Here is a 20019-nt window from a genome sequence, read left to right as displayed (position 1 = left end):
GTTTTGCTTGCCTTGGTACAAGGTCTGTTGAGTGTTCACTCCCCTTTCACCCTGAAAAGGGAGAGGGATTACACCTCCACTGTCAGCTTAATGTGTCAGCTTAATCGAACATGTTTGATCCAACTTCCTCAATTCTTGCCAGGGCTATTTGGAAATATGTGAGAACCTGTGATTTCTGGAATAAAATGAAGCTGTAACACACAAAACAGGAGGAATGTTTGAAAAACAGAAAAGCATCCTGAGACTTTTTCTAAATGATTAAGAAATAAACTGCAAAACTTAGTGCATTTTTTTCTGTCTTGTTCCTGTTTCCAAAATGCTGACAGAGAAAATAAGGGCAGGAAAAATGGTCTTTGAGGTGATGGAGTTAAATGAAAATACAGTGCTAGAAGCACTAGCCTAGAGCCAGGAATAATCAATCAAATGGCCTATAGCACAGCCAGATAAAAATACCTCTTTGGTTATGTGGGCTGTGCAGTGCAGTCAGCAAACTGGAGAGAAACTTAAGGAAGGAACATTTCCAGGAGGCACATGAAAATATCTTTGAAGTTCAGATAGGACTAATGGATCAACTGAACCATGAATAAAGGAGCAAAGTGAATCTCAATTATATCTCAAAGTGCATGGGGGCACTTTGAGGCACAAAGACTTCTTCAACTAGTACCTGTGCAGAGCCACTTTCCTGCTCCTTTTCCCCACTCCCTTAACATTTCAGATTCCTTTGCACTGAAGGGGTTTGAACTCAAGCACCTGCCACAATACTCTGTGATCTGTGATCTCTAGTATATCAGTGCTGGGTGCAGGTGCTCAAGAGCGTGAACTGTGCTGCAGGGGAAGTGAGGGTGTGCACAGCCCCTCTCCCTGTTCTGCCTGAGAAACTGAAAAATTCTTACAGTGCTCTTCTAAATCTGAAAGTTCTAAAGCCCTGGAAACGTTCCAGTTTGCAACTTGTCTAGTCCAGACGCTTCCAGCTCAGTATCCAAGCCTTTTCACCATCCTTTACACAAGAAAAAGAGCAACTGATCCTGCAGTTCCCTCTCCTGAGATTCCCATGGCTCTTTCCAAAGATGTGTGTGACATACAAGCTCTTTGGCACACTGATAGCAAGGTGTCAGCACAGCTGAGGTGGGTTTGATTGGGGGTGACTTTGCCCGAAGTGGTTCAGCTGCTCTGTGTCCCAGGTCCCTGTACTCAGCCAGCACGTCACCTTCCCGAATCACACAGCTGTGAAATGCTGTGACCTCAGTGCAAGGGCTTGAATCGAGCCTAAGCTTCTGCAGGTCTCCTTCCCCTGCATGAAAATCTGAAGTGACAAATACTGGGGAGACAGCAAAGTCACTTTGAGTGAGTATGCAGATGTAATGTCCACAGAGAAGTCCTCCACACTTCACTGCCATTCAGATGTCACCTTGCAGCAGAAACTATGTGACCAAAGAATTATGTTCTGAACTAAAAACCATACTGGGATCTGGCTCAGAGGACACTGTGCAAAGGCCCTGCCTGCAGTGTGGCACAACCCTGCAGAACTGTGTTACAAAGCAGCATTTAGCTTGTGAGAGTTGTAGTGGGATGCTGTGGGTGTAAGTGGCTCCCGAGCCGTGCGGTGCCAGCCAAAGCTGCGGAGGGGAGCGACACCTCCTCTCACTGTTTAGTACCAACCTCTCTTTTGGGGCTGGTCATTGATTGTTACTAGCAGATTGTCACTATTCACGTTCCATTGCCTTCCTGAAGGAAAATGAATGAACTCGGTGCCAGATACAGCGGGCCAGGGCGGCCTGGCGCTGTGGGAAGGGGAACCCTGTAACCCTGTCCCAGCTGCGGCTGAGGGGGCTCTCCCGGGCTCCTCCTGCACTCTCCAGTCCCGGCCCCGGAGGAGAGCGGCGTCCCGCGGGCACAGACCCCTCTCGATCGCCCCCGCCCCGCAGGGCCGGCGGCGGGGCCCGGGGGAGGGAAGGAGGGAAGGAGGGAAGGAGGGAAGGAGGGAGGGGCGGCGGGCACCTCCCGCCCGGCGCGGCTCGGCCCCCGCCGGCCCATGCGGGGCGGCTCCGGGCGCTCGGCGGCAGAGCCGCGGCAGCTCCCGCAGGGCGGCCCGCGTCGAGATGGGGCTGGAGCTGTACCTGGACCTGCTCTCGCAGCCCTGCCGCTCCATCTACATCTTCGCCCGGAGCAACAACATCCCCTTCGAGTTCAAGCACGTGGAGCTGTTCAAAGGTGGGGCGGGCGCGGCCCGAAGCGGCGGGGCCGGGGCGGGCGCGGCCCGGCGGGGCGCGGGCTCAGCCCCTCTCTTGGCTCTTGGCAGACTCGGTGCTGGGGAAGAAGCCGGCGGCGGGGAGCGGCGCGGAGCAGCCCCGCGCAGGTGAGGCACGGCAGGGAAGGGACGGCAGGGTCCCCGCGGGCCGAGCGTGTCCCCGGGCAGGGAGAGGACGGCAGGGTCCCCGCGGGCCGAGCGTGTCCCCGGGCAGGGAGGGGACGGCAGGGTCCCGCGGGCAGTGTGTCCCCGGACGGGCAGGGGAGGCAGGGTCCCCGCGGGCCGAGCGTGTCCCCGGGCAGGGAGGGGACGGCAGGGTCCCCGCGGGCCGAGTGTGTCCTGGGCAGGGAGGGGACGGCAGGGTCCCGCAGGCAGTGTGTCCCGGGCAGGGAGGGGACGGCAGGGTCCCCGCGGGCCGAGTGTGTCCCGGGCAGGGAGGGGACGGCAGGGTCCCCGCGGGCCGAGCGTGTCCCCGGGCAGGGAGAGGACGGCAGGGTCCCCGTAGGCCGAGCGTGTCCCAGGGCAGGGAGGGGACGGCAGGGTCCCCGTAGGCCGAGCGTGTTCCCGGACGGGGAGGGAGCGGCAGGGTCCCACCAGCGCTGGGCGCTGAACGCGATCCCCGGCGGGGGCCGGGCTGAGCCCCCCGCTGCAGCCCGGGACCTGGCGGGGTTTGCCCTCACGGACCCGGGGAACCCCTTCGCTCCCGGCACAGGAGCAGCAGCCCGTCCTTCAGCACGGTGAGAGGAAAGGACGAGCTGCCCGGGTCACCCGGGGGATGCTGAATCCCTGCGCTGCCCAGGGGCACTGAACGCAGGGCTGGACGTGCGGCTCCAGTTCCCAGAGCAGTCTCGTAGCTCTGCTGCATCTATTTTTGTGGCTCTCCAAGGAATGTTCCTCTAGCCATTGCTAGCAAATTAGTCACACTGACAGGCTCTGGGAATGCTGTACTTTGAGGAAACACTCAGCTGTTCAGGCTCCTCCAACTGTATGACTATGTTGTCCAGCTAAATTTTGTGTTTTCCTGGTAAATTGTTACTTTTGTGCCTAAGGCAAAGCATGTTATTTGGAAACCTTTGGCTAAGGATTAGGTGATTAGGCAGGTATGTGATTGGCAAATAGAGTGGGATTTTCTCCCTTCTATTTCCATAAAACCTTCTCCACTGCATTTTTCACCCACCAACAAACCTCCTCTGCACTCTGACTTACATTTTCCTCATGTGTGCAGCCTGCCCTGCTTTTTGACTATGGATATTCTGCTTGTTAAAGTTACACCTCAAAGCCCAACAACACACACTGTATCTATCTATATCTATATAGCTGTATCTCCATCTATCCTTGGGAGTCATCGAGAACTAATTACCCCAGATACAACTGGTGTTAAACAGAACTGTAAGTCAAGCCAACATCCCAGGAATGATAAAGATGGGCCACCCAACACCACTGAACAAAAAAAAAAAAAAAAAAGGCTGGTTATGCTGGCTGGAAGAGAGGTACAAGCTTGAATTCTGCTAAACTGCAAATACAAATGTTGGTTCTATTTTCATACAATAAGCAGGGGCCTGGAGTTAGTGTTCACACCAAGGCATTTACCAGTTCACAGCTCAGTCAGAGTCTCAGCACAGGTCTTTTATATCTATGTTCAAACCAAAGTGACTGATGCCATCCCTGGGCTGTGTGCAGGCTGTATCAGACACTGACCTCCTGTCCAACCTGCTGTAATGACATGTTAGCCCCAGCAGGGAACAAATATGCTCAGTATTCCTGCTAGAATTGCTGTATGATGAAAGCTCTCTGAAATCTGATTCAGGCTGCCCTCACCCACTGCTTACTTCTCATGTCCTTGTTTCTTAGTTTCCTGCTGCCCTGGATAATAAACACAGACAGCAGGACAACCAAACAGCTGGGTCTGACAAGGCACTGCTCATTAGCTGTAACCATTACTGACTGGCAACTTTCTACTGCATTTTTCCAAAGACCAACTGAACACTACAGATCTCACCAGAGCTGGGGGTGTGGTGACCACTGGCCTTTGGGGCCCTTCTAGAAGCACAGAACAAACCTTCCCTGAGCAACTCCTTGCATGAAACTAGATTTACAAATATTTGCCTCACTGTTTCTGTGATACAAATTATGGGGGTGAGGAATCCTGTACTTTGCCCATTGATTTTTGGACATTTTTATTTTTATACTCAATTTTCTCAATTATTAGGCTTAACTTGTGCTTTCTGTCAGGTTATTATTTTTAAGAAGCCCTACCTTGAGCTTCCTGCCTCTCTTGACAGTGTTGCCTGGTTCTGCTGTGCAGATGGAACTTCTTACCCAGCTAAACTGGAAGCCATCATCACAGCAGGCAGCCAGAGACTTCTAATGAAACAGAAAATGTGGGTTTGAATCCCTTCAAATAGCAGATAAATGCAAACCTTAATCTCTGATGAAGCTACTTACACTGGAATTAAAAAAAAAAAAAACCAAACAAACAAGAAAACAAACCACTCAAAGAAGAAATAAAGTAGAGGCTAGTGAGCTGGAAAGGAGAACAAGTGTAATGTATGCTCTGCTTGATTTAACTCGTTTTGTGAAATTGGTACAAGGGAAAGCAGTCTGTAATTGTCATGCAGCAAGCTGCCTTCTCCCAGCCCTTCCCAAAACAGCTGCAAATAAACTTGTTTGTTCAGAGGCTGGTTTTATTTCCCAGAGACTATTTCCTACTGCACATTTGTCCAGTAATGTAGACACTGCCACTGCCATCTCAGTGGGTACAAATAGTTCTTAGAGATGGAGATCACTGTAAGTTAATGATCCTTTTTCTTGTCTTTTTTTGGATAAAGGGATTTTTGTACAAGACATCCTGCTGGTTATGCTGGTTTGATCAGAATTTGCACTTTAATTGTCATGTCTCCTCAGGAGCACCTAAAACAAGCAAAGCAAACAAATTCCTCCCAGCTTTTCTTACTCAGGTGTTCCTGGGCTGTTGTGCAATTCCCTGGCATTTAACTGCAGACTGACAAGTCTGGTGCCAGCAGTGGGAAAAACTGAAAGCCTGATTAGATAGTCAGCTGTTAATTCCTCCAAGGGACTGTGGCATTTAAATTCTTATGGAATGGTGCCTTCCTTTTGTGTTTTCCTGTTAGGCTGACATGCAGAGCCAGAAGTAACACAGAGTCAGGAGAAGTGCAGGCTTGGGGTGTCTGAGCTTCCCTGCCCCTAGCCAATATCCACTTTGTCAGTAAGTTCTGCAAGTATCCTGGTAGCTGAGTCAAGCAGGAGAGCTCCTGTTAGAAATACAAACTGCTCCATGCCAGGGGCCCAGCCTGAGCTGAGTGCCCTCTGCAGACAGCTCTCACACTGCCTCTGCCATTTCATCCCCTGTCAGTTGTGAGCTATGACCCTATCAGGAAAACCTCACACAGTTCACTGATCATCCAGCTGGCTGCAGGTGTTTCACTTATCACACACTGACAGGTGCACTGCTAACCTCAGACTTGTCTGTTCGTGTTCTTAGGGCCATCAAATAGTGAAGGTGCAGGCAAAGTCAGCCTCTTGAAGAAAGTACCAGCACTGAAGGATGGAGACTTCACCCTTGCAGAATGGTAAGAACTCAGTCTTTAGACTCCCTTGGGTACCAGCAATCTGTGCTGCATTCAGAAGATGTCATTCCCATGGAATAATTAAGGACCACAGAATATATGAACATGCTGGTTATTTTTAATAGTGTAACCTCATTTGATCTCTTTCCATCTTCTGTTTGAATTATCTTTCAGAATGTAAACAACTCAGCTGACTTAGCTTCTTCATCTCACCCTGAATGCACTTACCTCAAAATGGGATTATAAACATTTCTGGGAGATGTTTAAAGCTTACAAAAATCCCTTTCACCCTAGGAAAAGAAATCCCTTTTACTCTAGGAAAGAATTCTGTTTATCTGAATTAGTCATAAAGGCTGAGTCAACATCCACACAGATAAAATTTACATTAAAAGATTAATATGGAGGCTGGTTAATGATGTCATAATACTGAAGTAGTAGAACTAGCAGTATCAACATGGTCGGGGTATCTGCAATTTCTTCCATTTTGTCAGCACATTTTCTGTGGCAACTTTTTTTGTAGTAATAGCCTAAGTATTGTTGCAGATGACTAAGATATTTTTCCATCTGACTTCTGCCAGTTAGTGAAAGTATAAACATCTGGACAAACACAAAAAGATTTTGTAGGGTTTCCTTGCTGAGATTTCAACTGACTTCAGTGGAAGCTGCATGCTGGAGACAGACCTGATGAAAAGGCAGCAATAACCCATCAGAGAGTTTCATTTAGTACACAGGTCTCAGAGAGATGGGTCAGAACAGGCAAGGAGCGAGTGGAGTTACCATCACTGGTAGATTATCCTGGAGGTTTATTGTTTGTTTACCCCAGTACTGTCCAGCAGCACCACAGACCAGTGCTGTGATTTTCCAGCAGGTTAAAGTTTCCATGGAAGCCGAGCTGATTAAGGGCCACTGATGTCAACATGAATTAGATGCCTTTATATGGTCCCTAGACCCTACTGGAAATCCTGACCTGAATGCTTTTTAGTGGAAGCAACAAGCTGAGAAGGAGCAGGAGAGGGAGCTTAGGCAGAAGCATTCTGCATTGTAACTGCTGACCCCTTTGTCTCTGCTGATGCTGAGCAGCACTGCCATTCTGCTGTACCTGAGCCGAAAGTACAACACTCCTGACCACTGGTACCCCTCAGACATCCAGAAACGGGCCCGGGTCGATGAGTACCTCTCCTGGCACCATGCCAACATCAGGGCTAATGCTCCTAAGACCATGTGGATCAAGGTAAGGAGACTGAATGGAAACATGTCAGTAGAGTGATGTTTTCCTGTGAGAAAAATCATGACAGCTTGTCACGATGAAACAACAAACCTGGGCCATTCCTAGCTGAAAGGAGCCACTGGAGAGGGAGCTGTTCCAAGCTGATCAACATCAGGATTTGGCAAAAGCAGATTTGGCCATTTTGGCTTTTCTCTTAAAGAAAGTCTGCTACAGAAGGTCTCAAACCCAACAGACTTTGCCTGGATTTGTGAGCAAATATGTAACAGACTAAGTATTGCTTCCAAGGGCCTCCCCCTCCCTGCACAGCTGTGCAGAGTGTGCACATAGGCAGAGTTTGGCTTTGGTGAACATGTGTTTTGTTGCTGGAAGCAGAAAGACTTGCATTCTTCATTAAAGTCCCCTTAGGGTGGAAATGCAGAAGGAGCCTTCTGCTTCCAGCACACTTATGTGTTTCTCTGAAATAGGCTCAGGGACAGAGAGGAGGGAGACACTAAGAGACAGATTTTCTTTACTCAGTGTAGTCAGGCCAATTTACATTCAGGCAAAATCACCTAATTCATCCTGAGCCAGAAAATCATTTAGTATCAGATGATTTTAGCCAACTCACCATACAGTTAACTAAAGAGACCTAGGTGCAAATATAGTTCTGTGAGAACAGCTGGTATGGAATTTCAGATGAAATCAGGATTGCTAGTAAGCAGGTGAGAACTTCACTCCTCCATTGTAAAGTTTGCCCTTGTTTGTGCCTGACAAAGCATATTTTGGCTGTAGAGTACAGAGAAGCAATTCAAATATGAGTCAGATTCATACAAGAAGCAGTTTCTTCCAGCCTCTGCAGGCTGTCACTGCAGTGCTCCAAGGGAAAGGAATCCAACTAATCACTGCTGCTGCTGATTAGATAGCCCAGATGCAGAAAAGGTCCTCAGAACAGCTGTAAATATGGAAACATGTATAGCCACCATGTAAGAGAAGCATATTAGCTAGAAATGGGAAAAGATAGACAGCCCTGAGATAAGGAAAAGGAAGATGCTGTTTCAAGTGATTTTACCCAAAGATCCCATCGTGCATAATTGGAATCAGGGAGAGAACTGGCCACAAATTTTCTGATGAAATAGATTCCACATGTATTTGGCCAAAATCCTGGCTTGGATTAAGCAATCCCAACTTGAATTGTTGAACATACTAGCAGTAAGTAGAAATTCAGTCCGCTCACACTGATTTGTGTGAAATTTGTGTCTTTAATTTTGATTCTTTAAATAAACTGTACTTCTTTAGCTGTGGAAGGTGAAGGCAGCACAGCTGTGAAACTCTGCAAGCTCCAGTTGTGCATACACCTCTGTGACTGGTGAAAAATATTGTGGAAAGGCAACTATGGCCTGTGCCAGCAAGTCTGTGCAGACACAAGGACTGCACTTATGTGGTTGCTCCAGAAAAATTTTTAGTGGTTTAAAGAAGAATGCTTTAAGCCACAGTGTAAAATTGGTGTTGACCACTTCCAGCCTTGCTGGCTGCTGTCACACAGAGGAAGCCATTTCTGTCTCTCCAGCCAGTGTTGATGCATTCTAGTCCTTCCAGTGCTCCTGCCACAGCCACCACCACTCCCTCCTCTGTCACCCTTTGGGACAGGCAGCTGCCTGCAGCACCCAGTTCCACAGCAGGGGGCTGCTGGGCAGCTGCTGGTGACACAGAGGATGTAGCAGGGGTGACTGTGGCAGAGATTTGTCTCCCCTGGAGCTGTTGCCCATTTTTCCTTTGTAGCCCAACAGGGTGAAGTGGGAGGGCACACTGCCAGGCCCAAAATGAGATGAGGATCCTTGATTTTGTTCTCCACATTGCTGCTGATTAGCTGGATGTCACTGCCATGGCCATTCAGCACTGCTGCTGTGCTTGCTGTCCAGCAGCTCTGTGGAGCTGCCACAGTCCATGAAGCTCTGCCATCCCCTTCTGTGGCTTTACTGCAGGTCACTGATGATCCTGGGGTGTAACTTAAATTACTGCTACCACAGAAGATGGTCATGTGTACTGTTATGTCCCTTCTCTCCTCAGGTGTTGATTCCCCTCTTCACAGGGCAGCCACTGCCCTCGGAGAAGCTCCAGGAGGTGATGGAGGGGCTGTCCACTTCCCTGAAGCAATTTGAGGAGAGGTTTCTGCAGGACAAGGCTTTTATCATTGGGAGTGAGATCTCCCTGGCAGATCTTGTGGCCATTGTGGAACTGATGCAAGTGAGTGCTGGAGCTTGGTGAGGAAGCATCAGCACAAGGGAAAACAGATGCTGCTGAGCAGGGAGGGTGCAGCATGTGGTAACACTTCACTAGGAGGAGAAGCAAGGGCATATCTCAGCAGAACTGGCCTAAGACAATGGGGAGAATGTGGGACTGGGTTCAGAACAGTGAAAATCAAAAAACAAGCTGTCTGCAACAGATCTCTTTTGTTTCTCATCTCTGGCAATAACCTCTTCTTCATTTTTTATCATGACTTTATTTTTAACCTCCAGAGAAGTGAGAGGCAAGCAGACAGGTCTGATGAAATGAGACAGCCATATAGGAATATTTCTGTCATTCAAGAATATAATACTTGTCCATGCCATGTCTGGAAGTTGAAAGAATGAATCTCAGACAGGCAATCAAATTAAGTCTGTTACAAACTGGTTGTTCCCTGCCAGGCCACCAGGGCCTGGATCCTGCAGCCCAGCAGTGATTTCTTCCTCCCAGTTCTGTGTCCAAGGGACTGAAAAAGAGCAGTTCTGCTTCTCTACGTTGTGCTCCAGAGAATGGCACAGGCAGAAAGCAGAAGGGGGGTAGATGATCCTAGTTAGGGCACTGGTTCAGTTAAACACTTTATGTTTTATGCTGGGTGTTGCTGTATGATCCAGCACTCTGTACTGCAAACTGGGCAGTGCCCCCTGGAACTGCCAGCCCACCACATCTTCAGTGTTGTGGCTGAAAATCACTCACAGAATGTGATCATCTGTGCTGCACTAAACAGCTATTCCAGCACCCAGGAACTGAGTTGTAAATGCCCTTTAAAATACAGGTTAGCTCTTGTGTCCCCCAGACAGGTACATCCGACCCAAGGAGATTTCCCTTCTTCCTACTGCTCCTCTAGGAGCTCTTCCTTTTTTCCCCCTGTACCTGTACCTGTTGTCTCAGTGAAAAAGTGTCTGCCCCAAGCCTCACTGTTGCTCTCTTCCCTTTCTGCAGCCTGTTGGAGTTGGTTGTGACATCTTTGAAGACAGACCCAAGCTGAGGGAGTGGCGCAGGCGGGTGGAGGATGCTGTGGGGAAAGAGCTTTTCTTCCAAGCCCATGAGATGATCCTGAATATCAAAGAACTGAGCAATATTCAAATCGATCCGCAGCTGAAAGAGCAACTGGCACCTGTGTTGATGAAGATGTTGAAATGAATTAACCTATCTTAGCATTTTTCCTGCCTTTTTTTGTCCTTAACTTCTTCTCTGACATCCAGTTCTACATGTAACTGGAAAGAGCACTGTAATTCTAACACAGAAGTTGCTGAGTGTTCTGTCCCCAGGCCAGGTCTTCCTTGTATCTTTGGGGGTGGAAACTAGGGAAAGTTTAAGACCTAAAACATTAAATTCATACAGAGGGCTGAGGCCCTACAGGTCACTCAATGTGCATCTGGATTTTATTTCAGTGTCAGTCTTCTCAGAGATGGTAGAGACAAGAATGGTATTTCCTGACAGAATTCAAGCCAGCCTATAAACTGGGAGTGTTAAAGAACTGAATAGGATGAGGATCATTGTTTTCAATTTTAACATTTGTACTGCAAAGTGTGCCTGATCCTCATCTTCCCAGCATGTGTTTGCACAGAAAAGTAGAGCACAAAACTACTTCACAAAAGTAAAGAAAAGAAATTTTAGAAGTTTCTTCTTGTTGGGGCATCTTGCTTGGCTGTCCATGTACATTCCACACTTCTTTTTCCCTTGAAGTTCCTTTGAGAAATTTCTTTGTATTCATCTACAACTGTGAATCTTTATAATTCTTCAGGTTAACTGCTGCTTTGGAATTCTGAAAGCCTGGGTTCTGTTGGTGCTCTGTCTACCAGTATACATGTGGCAGCAGCTGTTCTTGGAGATTCATGCTGCTGGTGGCCGCAGCCTTGGAAAAACTACCTACCTAAACCACCATGTTGATATTCTATATGGAGTACCCTGAAACAATGCATTCACAGTGTTTTTGTGAAAGAGAATATAACAGTAAACAAACTGTTTTTTTTTCTATGGTAATACTGCAATAGCAATCCACATTCCTCCTAGGAAATGCAGAGGGAATAAATGCAGACATGCTCTTCTGAGACTGTTTTGGATGGAAGTTCACCAAGTAAGTCACCCTGTGCAGCTGAAGTAATAAGAGAGATTTTGTGGCATTGAGCAACACATGCATCACAATAAAAGGGCAAAGAGTTGTTTTGGAGCTTTTAGGCTCTTTTTCTTGGCTGTTTGTTTCTGCTCAGTTATAGCTCAAATACAAAATCCCTTTGTATTGCAGTGCAATTTATGAGGTAAAAACTGAGCAAATCCAACCATCTCCAGTTTCTTCAGTTGCAAATAACAAATTGTAAAGGAAGCAGAAATTAGTGGAATATTTATCTGCATATTTACATTCATAAGTAGTTGACCTTACTCTAAAATCCTTGCCAAAAAATTTCTTCCTGTAAAAACTAAAACAAAATGATTAATGGAATTCAGGAATTGCTTCTTTCATTCATCAAATAACTACTTTTTATTTTTCCTTCAGTCCTACCATGTCTTGGCTAGTGACATTTTTTGCTGGCAAGTTCTAAAAACCTGTTGTTTTCTCATGGTGTTTTTCACCAAGGTTTCAGTTCTAGATACTACTCTGTCCTAGAAATCATTTTCCAGCCTTATTCCTGGCTGATTTTTGCACATGACTCTTAGTGCCAGTATTCACTAGCAGCGGTGAAGGCCAAGCAATTCCCTAAGCAAAAAAAAAGGAGCCATTTCATCAGTTTTCATTAGTGTTGCCTAGAATTGTGGAAAGCCAAGATGTCACATTACACAAGGCAAATTTTCCCAACAGTTTTGTGCCTTAAATGATGACCTTTTAGCAGAGCTGGTTCATAACCCTTTGCTGTAAACGAGCTCAGGGAACCTCAGTGACAGTAGCTCAGCTTCAGAGCAGACTGATCTCCAGTTTGGACACCTCTGATCTGTAGATTAGACTGTCCCTGTGAGCCAGCCTGCCGAGGTCACTTACTAACCTGGGAGCTCAAAGTCCTGATTGCTCAAAGTCCTTGTCATTGATACACGCTGGATAAAGCAGTAAACATCTCTGCTTGCTTTTTTATTTCTTGTACTGTTGATTGTTCAGAGAAATTACCATTCTCACTTCCATTCCCAACCCTCCCTGCACAGAGGTGTCTGTTGTAGTGACCTGAAATGTTTTTCCACATCTGTAGGAGCTAGTGGTGGACAGTGGTCAGGACAAAATCAGGTGCTCTCCATATTCTGGTATTGAAATTTGCAATCTATTACATCAGGTGTGGGTGAAAAGGGATCAGCTGGGAGCTGCCAGATGCTGCTCAGAGTAGGCCCAGAGGAGTGAGATAACAAAGGGGGTGGGTGCAGGGACAAGAGCAAGGGAGCCAGAGGGTGTCCGAGGGTGTAAGAGCAAGAGAGCATGGCCTCCTTTTACAAAGTCTTAAATCTCCCTCTATGTTGGATATTCTACTCTTTCACTAACCAATCTAGTACAAGGTACAAATTCTCTAACATTTGCATACAACCTACAGGAATGGCTACATTACCATATTTTACTACTTTCTTATCTCTATCCTTATCTTGGACCCTTCCTGTCGTGCCAGGAGGGGGTCTCTGCTGGCTCTTTGGTACTTGCAATGCCCGCGGAGGTTCCCAGAGGCCCGGCAGCCTCGGCGAGGCGGAGTGACCCGCCCGGGGCAGGGCAGGGCTGAGCGCGGCTCCGGGGCGGGGCCGGGCCGGGTTTCGCAGGCAGAGCGGAGCGGGCCGGGGCAGCAGCGCCATGCCGTTCGTGGAGCTGGACACCAGCCTGCCGGCAGAGCGGCTGCCGCCGGGGCTGGCACAGACCCTGTGCGCCGCCGCCGCGGACATCCTGGGCAAGCCGGCGGAGGTGAGCGGGCACGGACGGGCCGGGGCGGGGGGCGGCCGGGCTGCGGGCTGGAGCCGCGGCGCCGAGTGCTGACGGTGGCTGTCCCCGCAGCGGGTGAACGTGACGGTGCGCAGCGGGCTGCCCATGGTGCTGTCGGGCTCGGCCGAGCCCTGCGCGCAGCTGCTCGTCTCGTCCATCGGCGTGGTGGGCACGGCGGAGCAGAACCAGCGGCACAGCGCCCGCTTCTTCGACGTGCTGACGGCGCAGCTGGGGCTCGGCCCCGAGCGGTGAGTGCGGCGGGGCTCAGCCCGGGGGGCACCGTGCCCAGCTCAAGGGCAGCGAGAGCGTCCTGCCGTCGGGCCTACAGGCCTGTGTGCTCCACGGATGCATATGGAACACGACAAACAAGTACCGAGGGGATGTTCAGAGTGGTGGAGGTAGTGGCAGTTCCCGTGTCCTCCAGGAGACTAAGTTGTGATACAGATCCAAGACGGGATTGCAAACACTAAGCGCTCGTGGATGCTGAATCCCAGACATATAGTTTGGAGCCAGATAAAGCCATTTAAAATCATATGCACTCGCTGAACAGTCTGGGCATTACTGTTCTCTGAAGATCAGTAGTTACAGTTGGTGAAATGGGTGCAAAACCCCACCAAAACTGGTAGAGCTTTACAGGAGTCACCCTGCCAAATGCTGGAACAAGGCTGTTCCTGAAGGGCAGCCATGTCCATCTCTGCTTCCCTTACCCATCTCCCAAAAGAGAGTGATAGTCCCTGCCTCTTGGATGCTGTCAGGATTTATCCCTGGCAAGATTGTGCACTATGTGGTTCCTTCTAAAATGAACAAGTATCTCATTTATGGTGATGAAATACAGACTGCTTTTGTTTGTGTGGGTGAAGTCTGTTTGTACCCTGACCATACAGAGCTTATGTTTCCTTCTGTTAAATGAACACCCTGAAGTGTAAGACAGTGAGACCCTAGTGCAGATTTTCTACTGTGTTGCAAACTGGGCAGCAATAATGTCTAATTGTATAATAATGTTTCCTGTGCACATTTTTGCTCTTGTGCCCAAAAGGATTGTCATCCGCTTTTACCCACTGGAGCCCTGGCAGATCGGCAAGAACAGGACAGTCATGACATTCCTGTGATCCTTGGAGTGCTGGCTGGAACAAGGCAACCTGGAGATGATCAGCTCTGTCTGTCTATCTACATGTTTCCACTTGTGATCAAATCTGTGTAACTTGATTCACTTCTGTTTTTGCATCCTATACACACAAAGCTCAAGAGTGAGACCATCAGCTGAACTAATTTTACTGAAATAGTTCAAAGTCTTTGTCTCAAGCTTAGGCCTAGACAAAGCTGCCTGTAGCAGTAAAATTTTAATTCTAGAACATTTGGCTTTAGTGAGGACCAGAGAGGTTCTGAGGTTTATCTAGTTTTTTTTCATAGTTTGCAAGGCAGAAAAATTCCTTTTTTCTGTTTCTCTGTGGAGCAGAAGGGTCTCAGGCCAGTGGAGATGACCTGGAAGTCAAATTCTTTTCTTTTTCAGGCTCCTCTGAAAGCCCTTTCTGGAAAGAGATTATTGGGAGAGAAGTTTAGGTACTGAAGGCTCATGTCAGATCTTGTGCTCTGTGCTCTGCCATTGCCACCTCCTGTGTCTGCTCCTACAAAGTGTTATTTGTTCACAAGGTTTTCAGGGTTCAAAGTCTGTCTGTTGATGGCATTGTCTGGAGGAGTCACTTCTGAAGACCTGCACTGTGCCACCAGAAAATATTTTGAAGTTTCTGCTACTCCCATTTTTAATTCTTGTTATTCACTGTTTGTTCAGAGTCCTTTTCCTTGCTGTTATGGGGAGTTTTGGGGTGATACAGCATCTCACTGTGATCTGAGCTGGTGTTTCCAGCTCAGTGTCCCTGCAGAGAAGTGTTTTGGGTTTTTAGGACCCATACACTCCCTCACTTTGTAACTAGAACACACAGGGCATTTTATTAAAACAAAAGCAGGGTACTTTTAGTGTACAATGTTGCCTCTGCCTTATGCTGCTAATGAAAACATTTATCAATTCCCCTTCACTTTGTGACTTGGTCAGTGGAGCTCAGGGAGCTCAGCAGAGCTGAGAGCACACCCCTGGGACATGGAGGTCCATCGTTCTAAATGGAGTTTTATTTGTTCATGGCTTGAGGTATTAAGATTATTGAAAATATCCCCTCTAATTGCCATTTAGAAGTTGTTTGTTCCCTATACACCATAAATAGTTTCTTCTATGTTTGACAAATCTGACAAGAATATAATACCAAACACAAATTACTGTATCAGGCTGGGGGGGCTACACCTAATCTGGTTAATAAACTCTTGTAAAAATTATTTTGATAAGTTTCAGGTTACTGGCTCACAGCATTGGGGGTTTGTAGGTCTCAGTGCTTGGAGACAGACATTGTGGCTGCCCAGGTCCCTCCACTTTCTCAGGAGGATTTTTCAATCAAAAGCTTTTGAAACTCAGGCAATGAACAGGTAGGTGAATGGAGTCTGAGAACCCCAACTCAGCAGTACTGTGTTGCAGAGAAGGGGATGGACAGCCCTGGCTTTGCATCAGCTTGAGGTGAATATTCTGAAATGCAGAAAATAATCTCACTCTAATTCTGATCAGCAGATGGTTCATTTCCTTCTACCTCCTGAAGTAACAAGCACAAACCCTTGCCAAAGCCTTTGTTTCCTTCAGAGAAAACTTGCTCAGCCCTGGGCCCCAGCTCTCTTGGTTTTAGGCCATGTTGGCCACCCTGGGGACTTCTGCAGGCTCTGTGCTTTCCTCACCCTGGGCTGCTCCCAGTGTGGGCTCATGCCTGGGAACAACTCCCAGTACTGCAGAGCTGAGCAAGAAGATGTAAGAAAGTTCATGTTGCTCTGAAGAAATGGCCTATTTTTTACTCCACTCAGCTAATGTTGGAGTAGGTTTGACAGTATTTTGGGACTTGAGAAAGATAACCTGCAAAGGGGTTATGCAGGCCCCTGGAGCCCCCTCAGGGCATGAATACATCAACCAACAGAAGCAGGAAATGTTTTGCACACACCAGGTTGGAGAAAATCAATACACTACCCTTATCTAAGGCTCAGCAATAACATTTTATGATCCCTTTCACTTGAATGCTATGTGCAGATGGTCCCTGTTCCATGGGCTGGAGCCTGCCTGATACCTGGAGTTAGTATCTCCCAGCTATGATTGATCTTTTTATTGTACATTCCCAACCTCCTAAGGTTAACAAATATTTCTGTCCCCCAAAGGGGCCTCTGTTGTTTGAGGATGCTGTATAGACATATGTTCAAACTGAAAGGCAATGCCCTGATTTTTGAATGCTGAGTTACCATTTCCTAGCCTCAGACCTTTGAACTTTGGACACTCTGTGTATTTACACTAGAGAGGAACAGCTGAGGATGGTGCAGGGCACCACTGACAGGAAAGGACTGCAGGGCTGTGATAGTTTGGTAAGTTACTGTCCAAACACAGGAGTGATGCTGCTGCTCACAGCAGCCCTGTGCTTGGTGTGTCATGGTGGAAAGAAGGGCATTACCACAAATGGTGCATCTGAGATGAAGAGGGCTCTTCCTCATAGTGCCAAGTGGTGATTCAGTGCAGTGCTTGAGCACAAGCTTACCTTGTGTGATGTGATGGGTTGTAGCAACAGGACTCAGGACTGTTTAAATGTGAGGTTCTGTCCCACAGCTTGCCAGCCTGTCTGGCCCTGTCTGGTGTCCTTGGGCTGTGCTGAGCTCTCTGGGGCTGCAGATGGCACATCTGCTGCTGTCTGACCACCTCACACTTCAGTAAAGTCATTTTCTCTCAGAACTGTTTCAGTACTGCTGGGCTTCACTTCCCCCAGATCCCAGGGCACAGAAGTGTGTTCCCATCTCCAGCTAGCTCCATGGCAAGCTTTAGGGAAACTCAGTGGCCTTGGGCTGATTTCCAGCCCCCTGGGCAGGGGATCCACATACATTCAGGGTATTGCCCACAACACTCCACACAAGCTGCATCTGAAGATCCTGGGGCAGAATAACATCTACTTGTTGAGCAGTCTTTAGACCTATTAATTTCAGAAGCTGGAATCCAAATTTTGCGGATGGGCTGCCTTACTTTGTGAAGGAAAGCAGCTCTGCCCAGCACTGTTTGTGCAGGTGTTAGGGTGTTTGAGGGTTGAAGAGGCAAGGAACTGCTTTCTGCCTTCACACCATTTTTCTGTGAGAAATCCCCAGTTATACTCCATTTGGAAGACCAGCTCCACTGCTGGAGTTGGGCTGCTGAAAGACAATGACAGTCCCTTTCCTTGCAAGAATGCTCGTGGTCCTGCTGTCCATGATGACAAGATATCCAGAGGTACAGGAAGCACCTTTCTGTCCTGACAGCTTTTGAGTGGGATCAATCCTTGGACGTATTAATTCTTGGAGGTGGCATCCAAATTTCAGTGGTGGATCCCCGGAAGGGAATGCTGAGGCTTTTGCATAGGAAAGAAACCACCTGGACCCAGTGTTTCAGGTGCAGGTACCAGGCTGCCCAGGGGAGGTAAAGGCCAGCATGACTTTGCTGGTGTTGAAGCAGAGTCTTAAGCTGCGCCAGGGGAAGGTTTAGATTGGATATTGGGAGGAATTTCTCCACAGAAAAACTGATTACGATATTAGACCACGGAGGTGGTGGAGTCACCTGGAAGTGTTTAAGGAAAGACTGGTGGTGTGGGACTCTGACCCCGCAGCTCTTTTCCAGCCGGATCCATCCCGGGGCTCCGTGACCCGCGAGCGCCCTCACGCCGCTCCCACCCCGCAGTGCGCAGCGCTCCCATTGGCTGCCTGCCGAACGGCGGCTCGGCCAATGAGGCGCCGCCTTGTTGGCGCCGCGGCTCCGGAGGCGGTTGCGCTGGAAACCGCCGGTGCGCGGCTCCCGGGGGAGCGGCGGGACCTGAGGGACCCGCGCCGGGAACCGCCGGGGAAACCCCCCGGGACCGCCCGGGAGCAGCGCCGGCATGCCGGGGGCGGCCCCGCCAGGTGAGTGTCCCGTCCGCCCGGCCCCGCGGAGGGGCAGCCGGCGTTTGGTGAGGGCAGCGAGAGCCCGGCCCGGCGGCCTCGGCCTCGGCCGCGCCCCTCCCTCCGGAGGTGAACGGGCCCCCGCCTCCTCCCGGCCCTGTGTGCCGCCCTCAGGGCGAGCGGCGGGAGCAGCGTCCCTGCCCCTCCGTGCCCACAGTGATCGTGCTTCGCTCAAAGCGGCTTGGGCTTCAGTGAGGCGGATCTTGGCAGTGTTAAAAAAGAAAGAAACCCAAACCAAAAATCAAGTGATTTTTTTTCAAACGTGTATCTGCAAGTCTGGATCCCAAGTGTAGCAGGAACAACAAAAGCTGAGAAAGAACAAGTCACTCCCTTCGTTTCTTACTTAGAAGTTGAGAACACAAGCTCTGGGAGCAAGAGCTGTCACTGGAAATATTTACTTAAATTTTAAACTACTAAGGTAAAAGGAGAGGGGGGTTTGAAGGCAAAAGGCTTGTTGCTACTTGTAGCTGCAGATTTATAGCTGGGACACTCTTGTATCTGAAAAAATTCAAACTGGTTTGTAATACTCAATATGAAGGAGTAATTATTTCTTGCTTATCTCATGTAGCTGTGTTCCTCTGGAAGTGCTTGTAGTGACATGCTCAGTGCCTGAATGCTGTGGCACTGGTGCAACTTGCTCCACGGTCAGGGTAGTTTTGCAGCCATGTGCAGTGCCTGGTTTAAAACAAAATGAAATAACACACGTGCAAAAGCTGCGTGGGGGCATCACCCTGCCCTTGTTTTCTGGCAGCATCTCACAGTCCTGTTAGATTCTGTGCTTTCAACCTGTGAACACCAGGCAGGAGAGATGCTAAATGGTAGCTACTAAGTTCCTGTGTGTTACAAACTTCCAGTATAAATAATAAGTAGAACTGAAATTGTTTTCCTACGTTTTCTGTAGTTGCAGTTTCCCCAGGAGTCCAGCTTTGGAAGTAAAGTCTTGGCTGTAGTCTCTGCTGCTGACTTCCTCTGCCTTCTTGAGCAAGATTATTGGGAATCAGCAAAAGACTTGGGCATATTACTGAATATAGGCATTTTTGTAAGTGGATTTAAACCCCATCAACTTTAATATGTAATTGATTTGGGATCATACAGACTGACTTACTTAAATGTCATAAGCATCTACACCCTGTCCAAGTGTGTAACATTCAGTCTTAACTGAAAGAGGTAACCATTAATCTCTGTGCATGTATTTTCTTCATATGAAAATAGACAAGGAATCTGTCCTGGAGGAGATTTGAGGTTTTATTAATGTTTATCTGGTGACTTTAAAGAGAAAAATGCTTTATTGCTGTGCAGTTGTCAGTTTGATTTAACTAGAAGAGAGGAGAGCCAGTGGTGCATGGGCAAGCAAATGCTCATTGCTGAATGAGTGAAATTCCTGTCAAGGCATTATTTTCTATGTGCAGAACTAATCATGATGATGTATGAGTTAATTCAGCTTATAGTGCAAAACTCCCACTGCTTCCTGCTGTGGTTAATTCTGGACTTACTCTTCTATTAATGTAGTCTCCCATATTAAAGACTGTTTTTAGCCTGTCTTGCATATGTCATCTTCTTGTTTGAGTTGATGGGAAGATTTTATCATATAGCAGTGAAAGTTTTCTATAAAAGCACCACACAGCTCTTTCATGTATTTTTGCCTTTACTAACATGATGTTTCAAGCAGTTAATTGAATATAAATTATGGGCTTACTTATGAGGAAAAGTTATTTACAGATTATAAAGGTGTATTTACCCTTTCAAACTTTTTATCATTGGTAAAAGGACTGGAAATATGAGT

General features: G+C 48.0%; 3 protein-coding genes across 5 annotated transcripts in view; all 3 read left to right on the top strand.

Moving 5' to 3' along the window:
* Nucleotides 1-2000: 2000 nt before the first annotated feature.
* Nucleotides 2001-11495, top strand: LOC130259682 (glutathione S-transferase theta-1). Its single transcript, XM_056504261.1, has 6 exons — nt 2001-2211; nt 2300-2356; nt 5751-5838; nt 6916-7066; nt 9110-9286; nt 10265-11495. The coding sequence occupies exons 1-6, from the start codon at nt 2100-2102 to the stop codon at nt 10463-10465; spliced, it is 786 nt and encodes a 261-aa protein (XP_056360236.1). The 5' UTR covers nt 2001-2099; the 3' UTR covers nt 10466-11495.
* A 1480-nt stretch (nt 11496-12975) lies between these two features.
* Nucleotides 12976-15533, top strand: LOC130259683 (D-dopachrome decarboxylase). The gene is made up of 3 exons (XM_056504262.1): nt 12976-13190; nt 13281-13456; nt 14245-15533. The coding sequence occupies exons 1-3, from the start codon at nt 13083-13085 to the stop codon at nt 14315-14317; spliced, it is 357 nt and encodes a 118-aa protein (XP_056360237.1). The 5' UTR covers nt 12976-13082; the 3' UTR covers nt 14318-15533.
* A 2527-nt stretch (nt 15534-18060) lies between these two features.
* Nucleotides 18061-20019, top strand: part of CABIN1 (calcineurin binding protein 1) — a 107166-nt gene continuing 105207 nt past the window's right edge. For all 3 annotated transcript variants that reach the window (XM_056504113.1, XM_056504114.1, XM_056504112.1), the window contains exons 1-2: nt 18061-18197; nt 19138-19275. The gene's annotated coding sequence lies outside the window, so the exon portion shown is untranslated. The remainder of the gene's footprint in view (nt 18198-19137; nt 19276-20019) is intronic.

The sequence above is a fragment of the Oenanthe melanoleuca genome, chromosome 15 (assembly GCF_029582105.1).
Source record: "Oenanthe melanoleuca isolate GR-GAL-2019-014 chromosome 15, OMel1.0, whole genome shotgun sequence".
Taxonomy (NCBI): domain Eukaryota; kingdom Metazoa; phylum Chordata; class Aves; order Passeriformes; family Muscicapidae; genus Oenanthe; species Oenanthe melanoleuca.
Note: the sequence above shows the minus strand (reverse complement) of the source record. Positions and strands in the feature narration are given on the sequence as shown.

Excerpts from the sequence above, each read along its gene's own strand:
- LOC130259682 (XM_056504261.1), top strand. The coding sequence starts at position 2,100 with ATGGGGCTGGAGCTGTACCTGGACCTGCTCTCGCAGCCCTGCCGCTCC. Across the intron at positions 5,839-6,915 it reads GACTTCACCCTTGCAGAATG|CACTGCCATTCTGCTGTACC; the intron begins GTAAGAACTCAG and ends GATGCTGAGCAG. Across the intron at positions 7,067-9,109 it reads CTAAGACCATGTGGATCAAG|GTGTTGATTCCCCTCTTCAC; the intron begins GTAAGGAGACTG and ends TTCTCTCCTCAG.
- LOC130259683 (XM_056504262.1), top strand. The coding sequence starts at position 13,083 with ATGCCGTTCGTGGAGCTGGACACCAGCCTGCCGGCAGAGCGGCTGCCG. Across the intron at positions 13,191-13,280 it reads TCCTGGGCAAGCCGGCGGAG|CGGGTGAACGTGACGGTGCG; the intron begins GTGAGCGGGCAC and ends CTGTCCCCGCAG. Across the intron at positions 13,457-14,244 it reads CTGGGGCTCGGCCCCGAGCG|GATTGTCATCCGCTTTTACC; the intron begins GTGAGTGCGGCG and ends TGTGCCCAAAAG.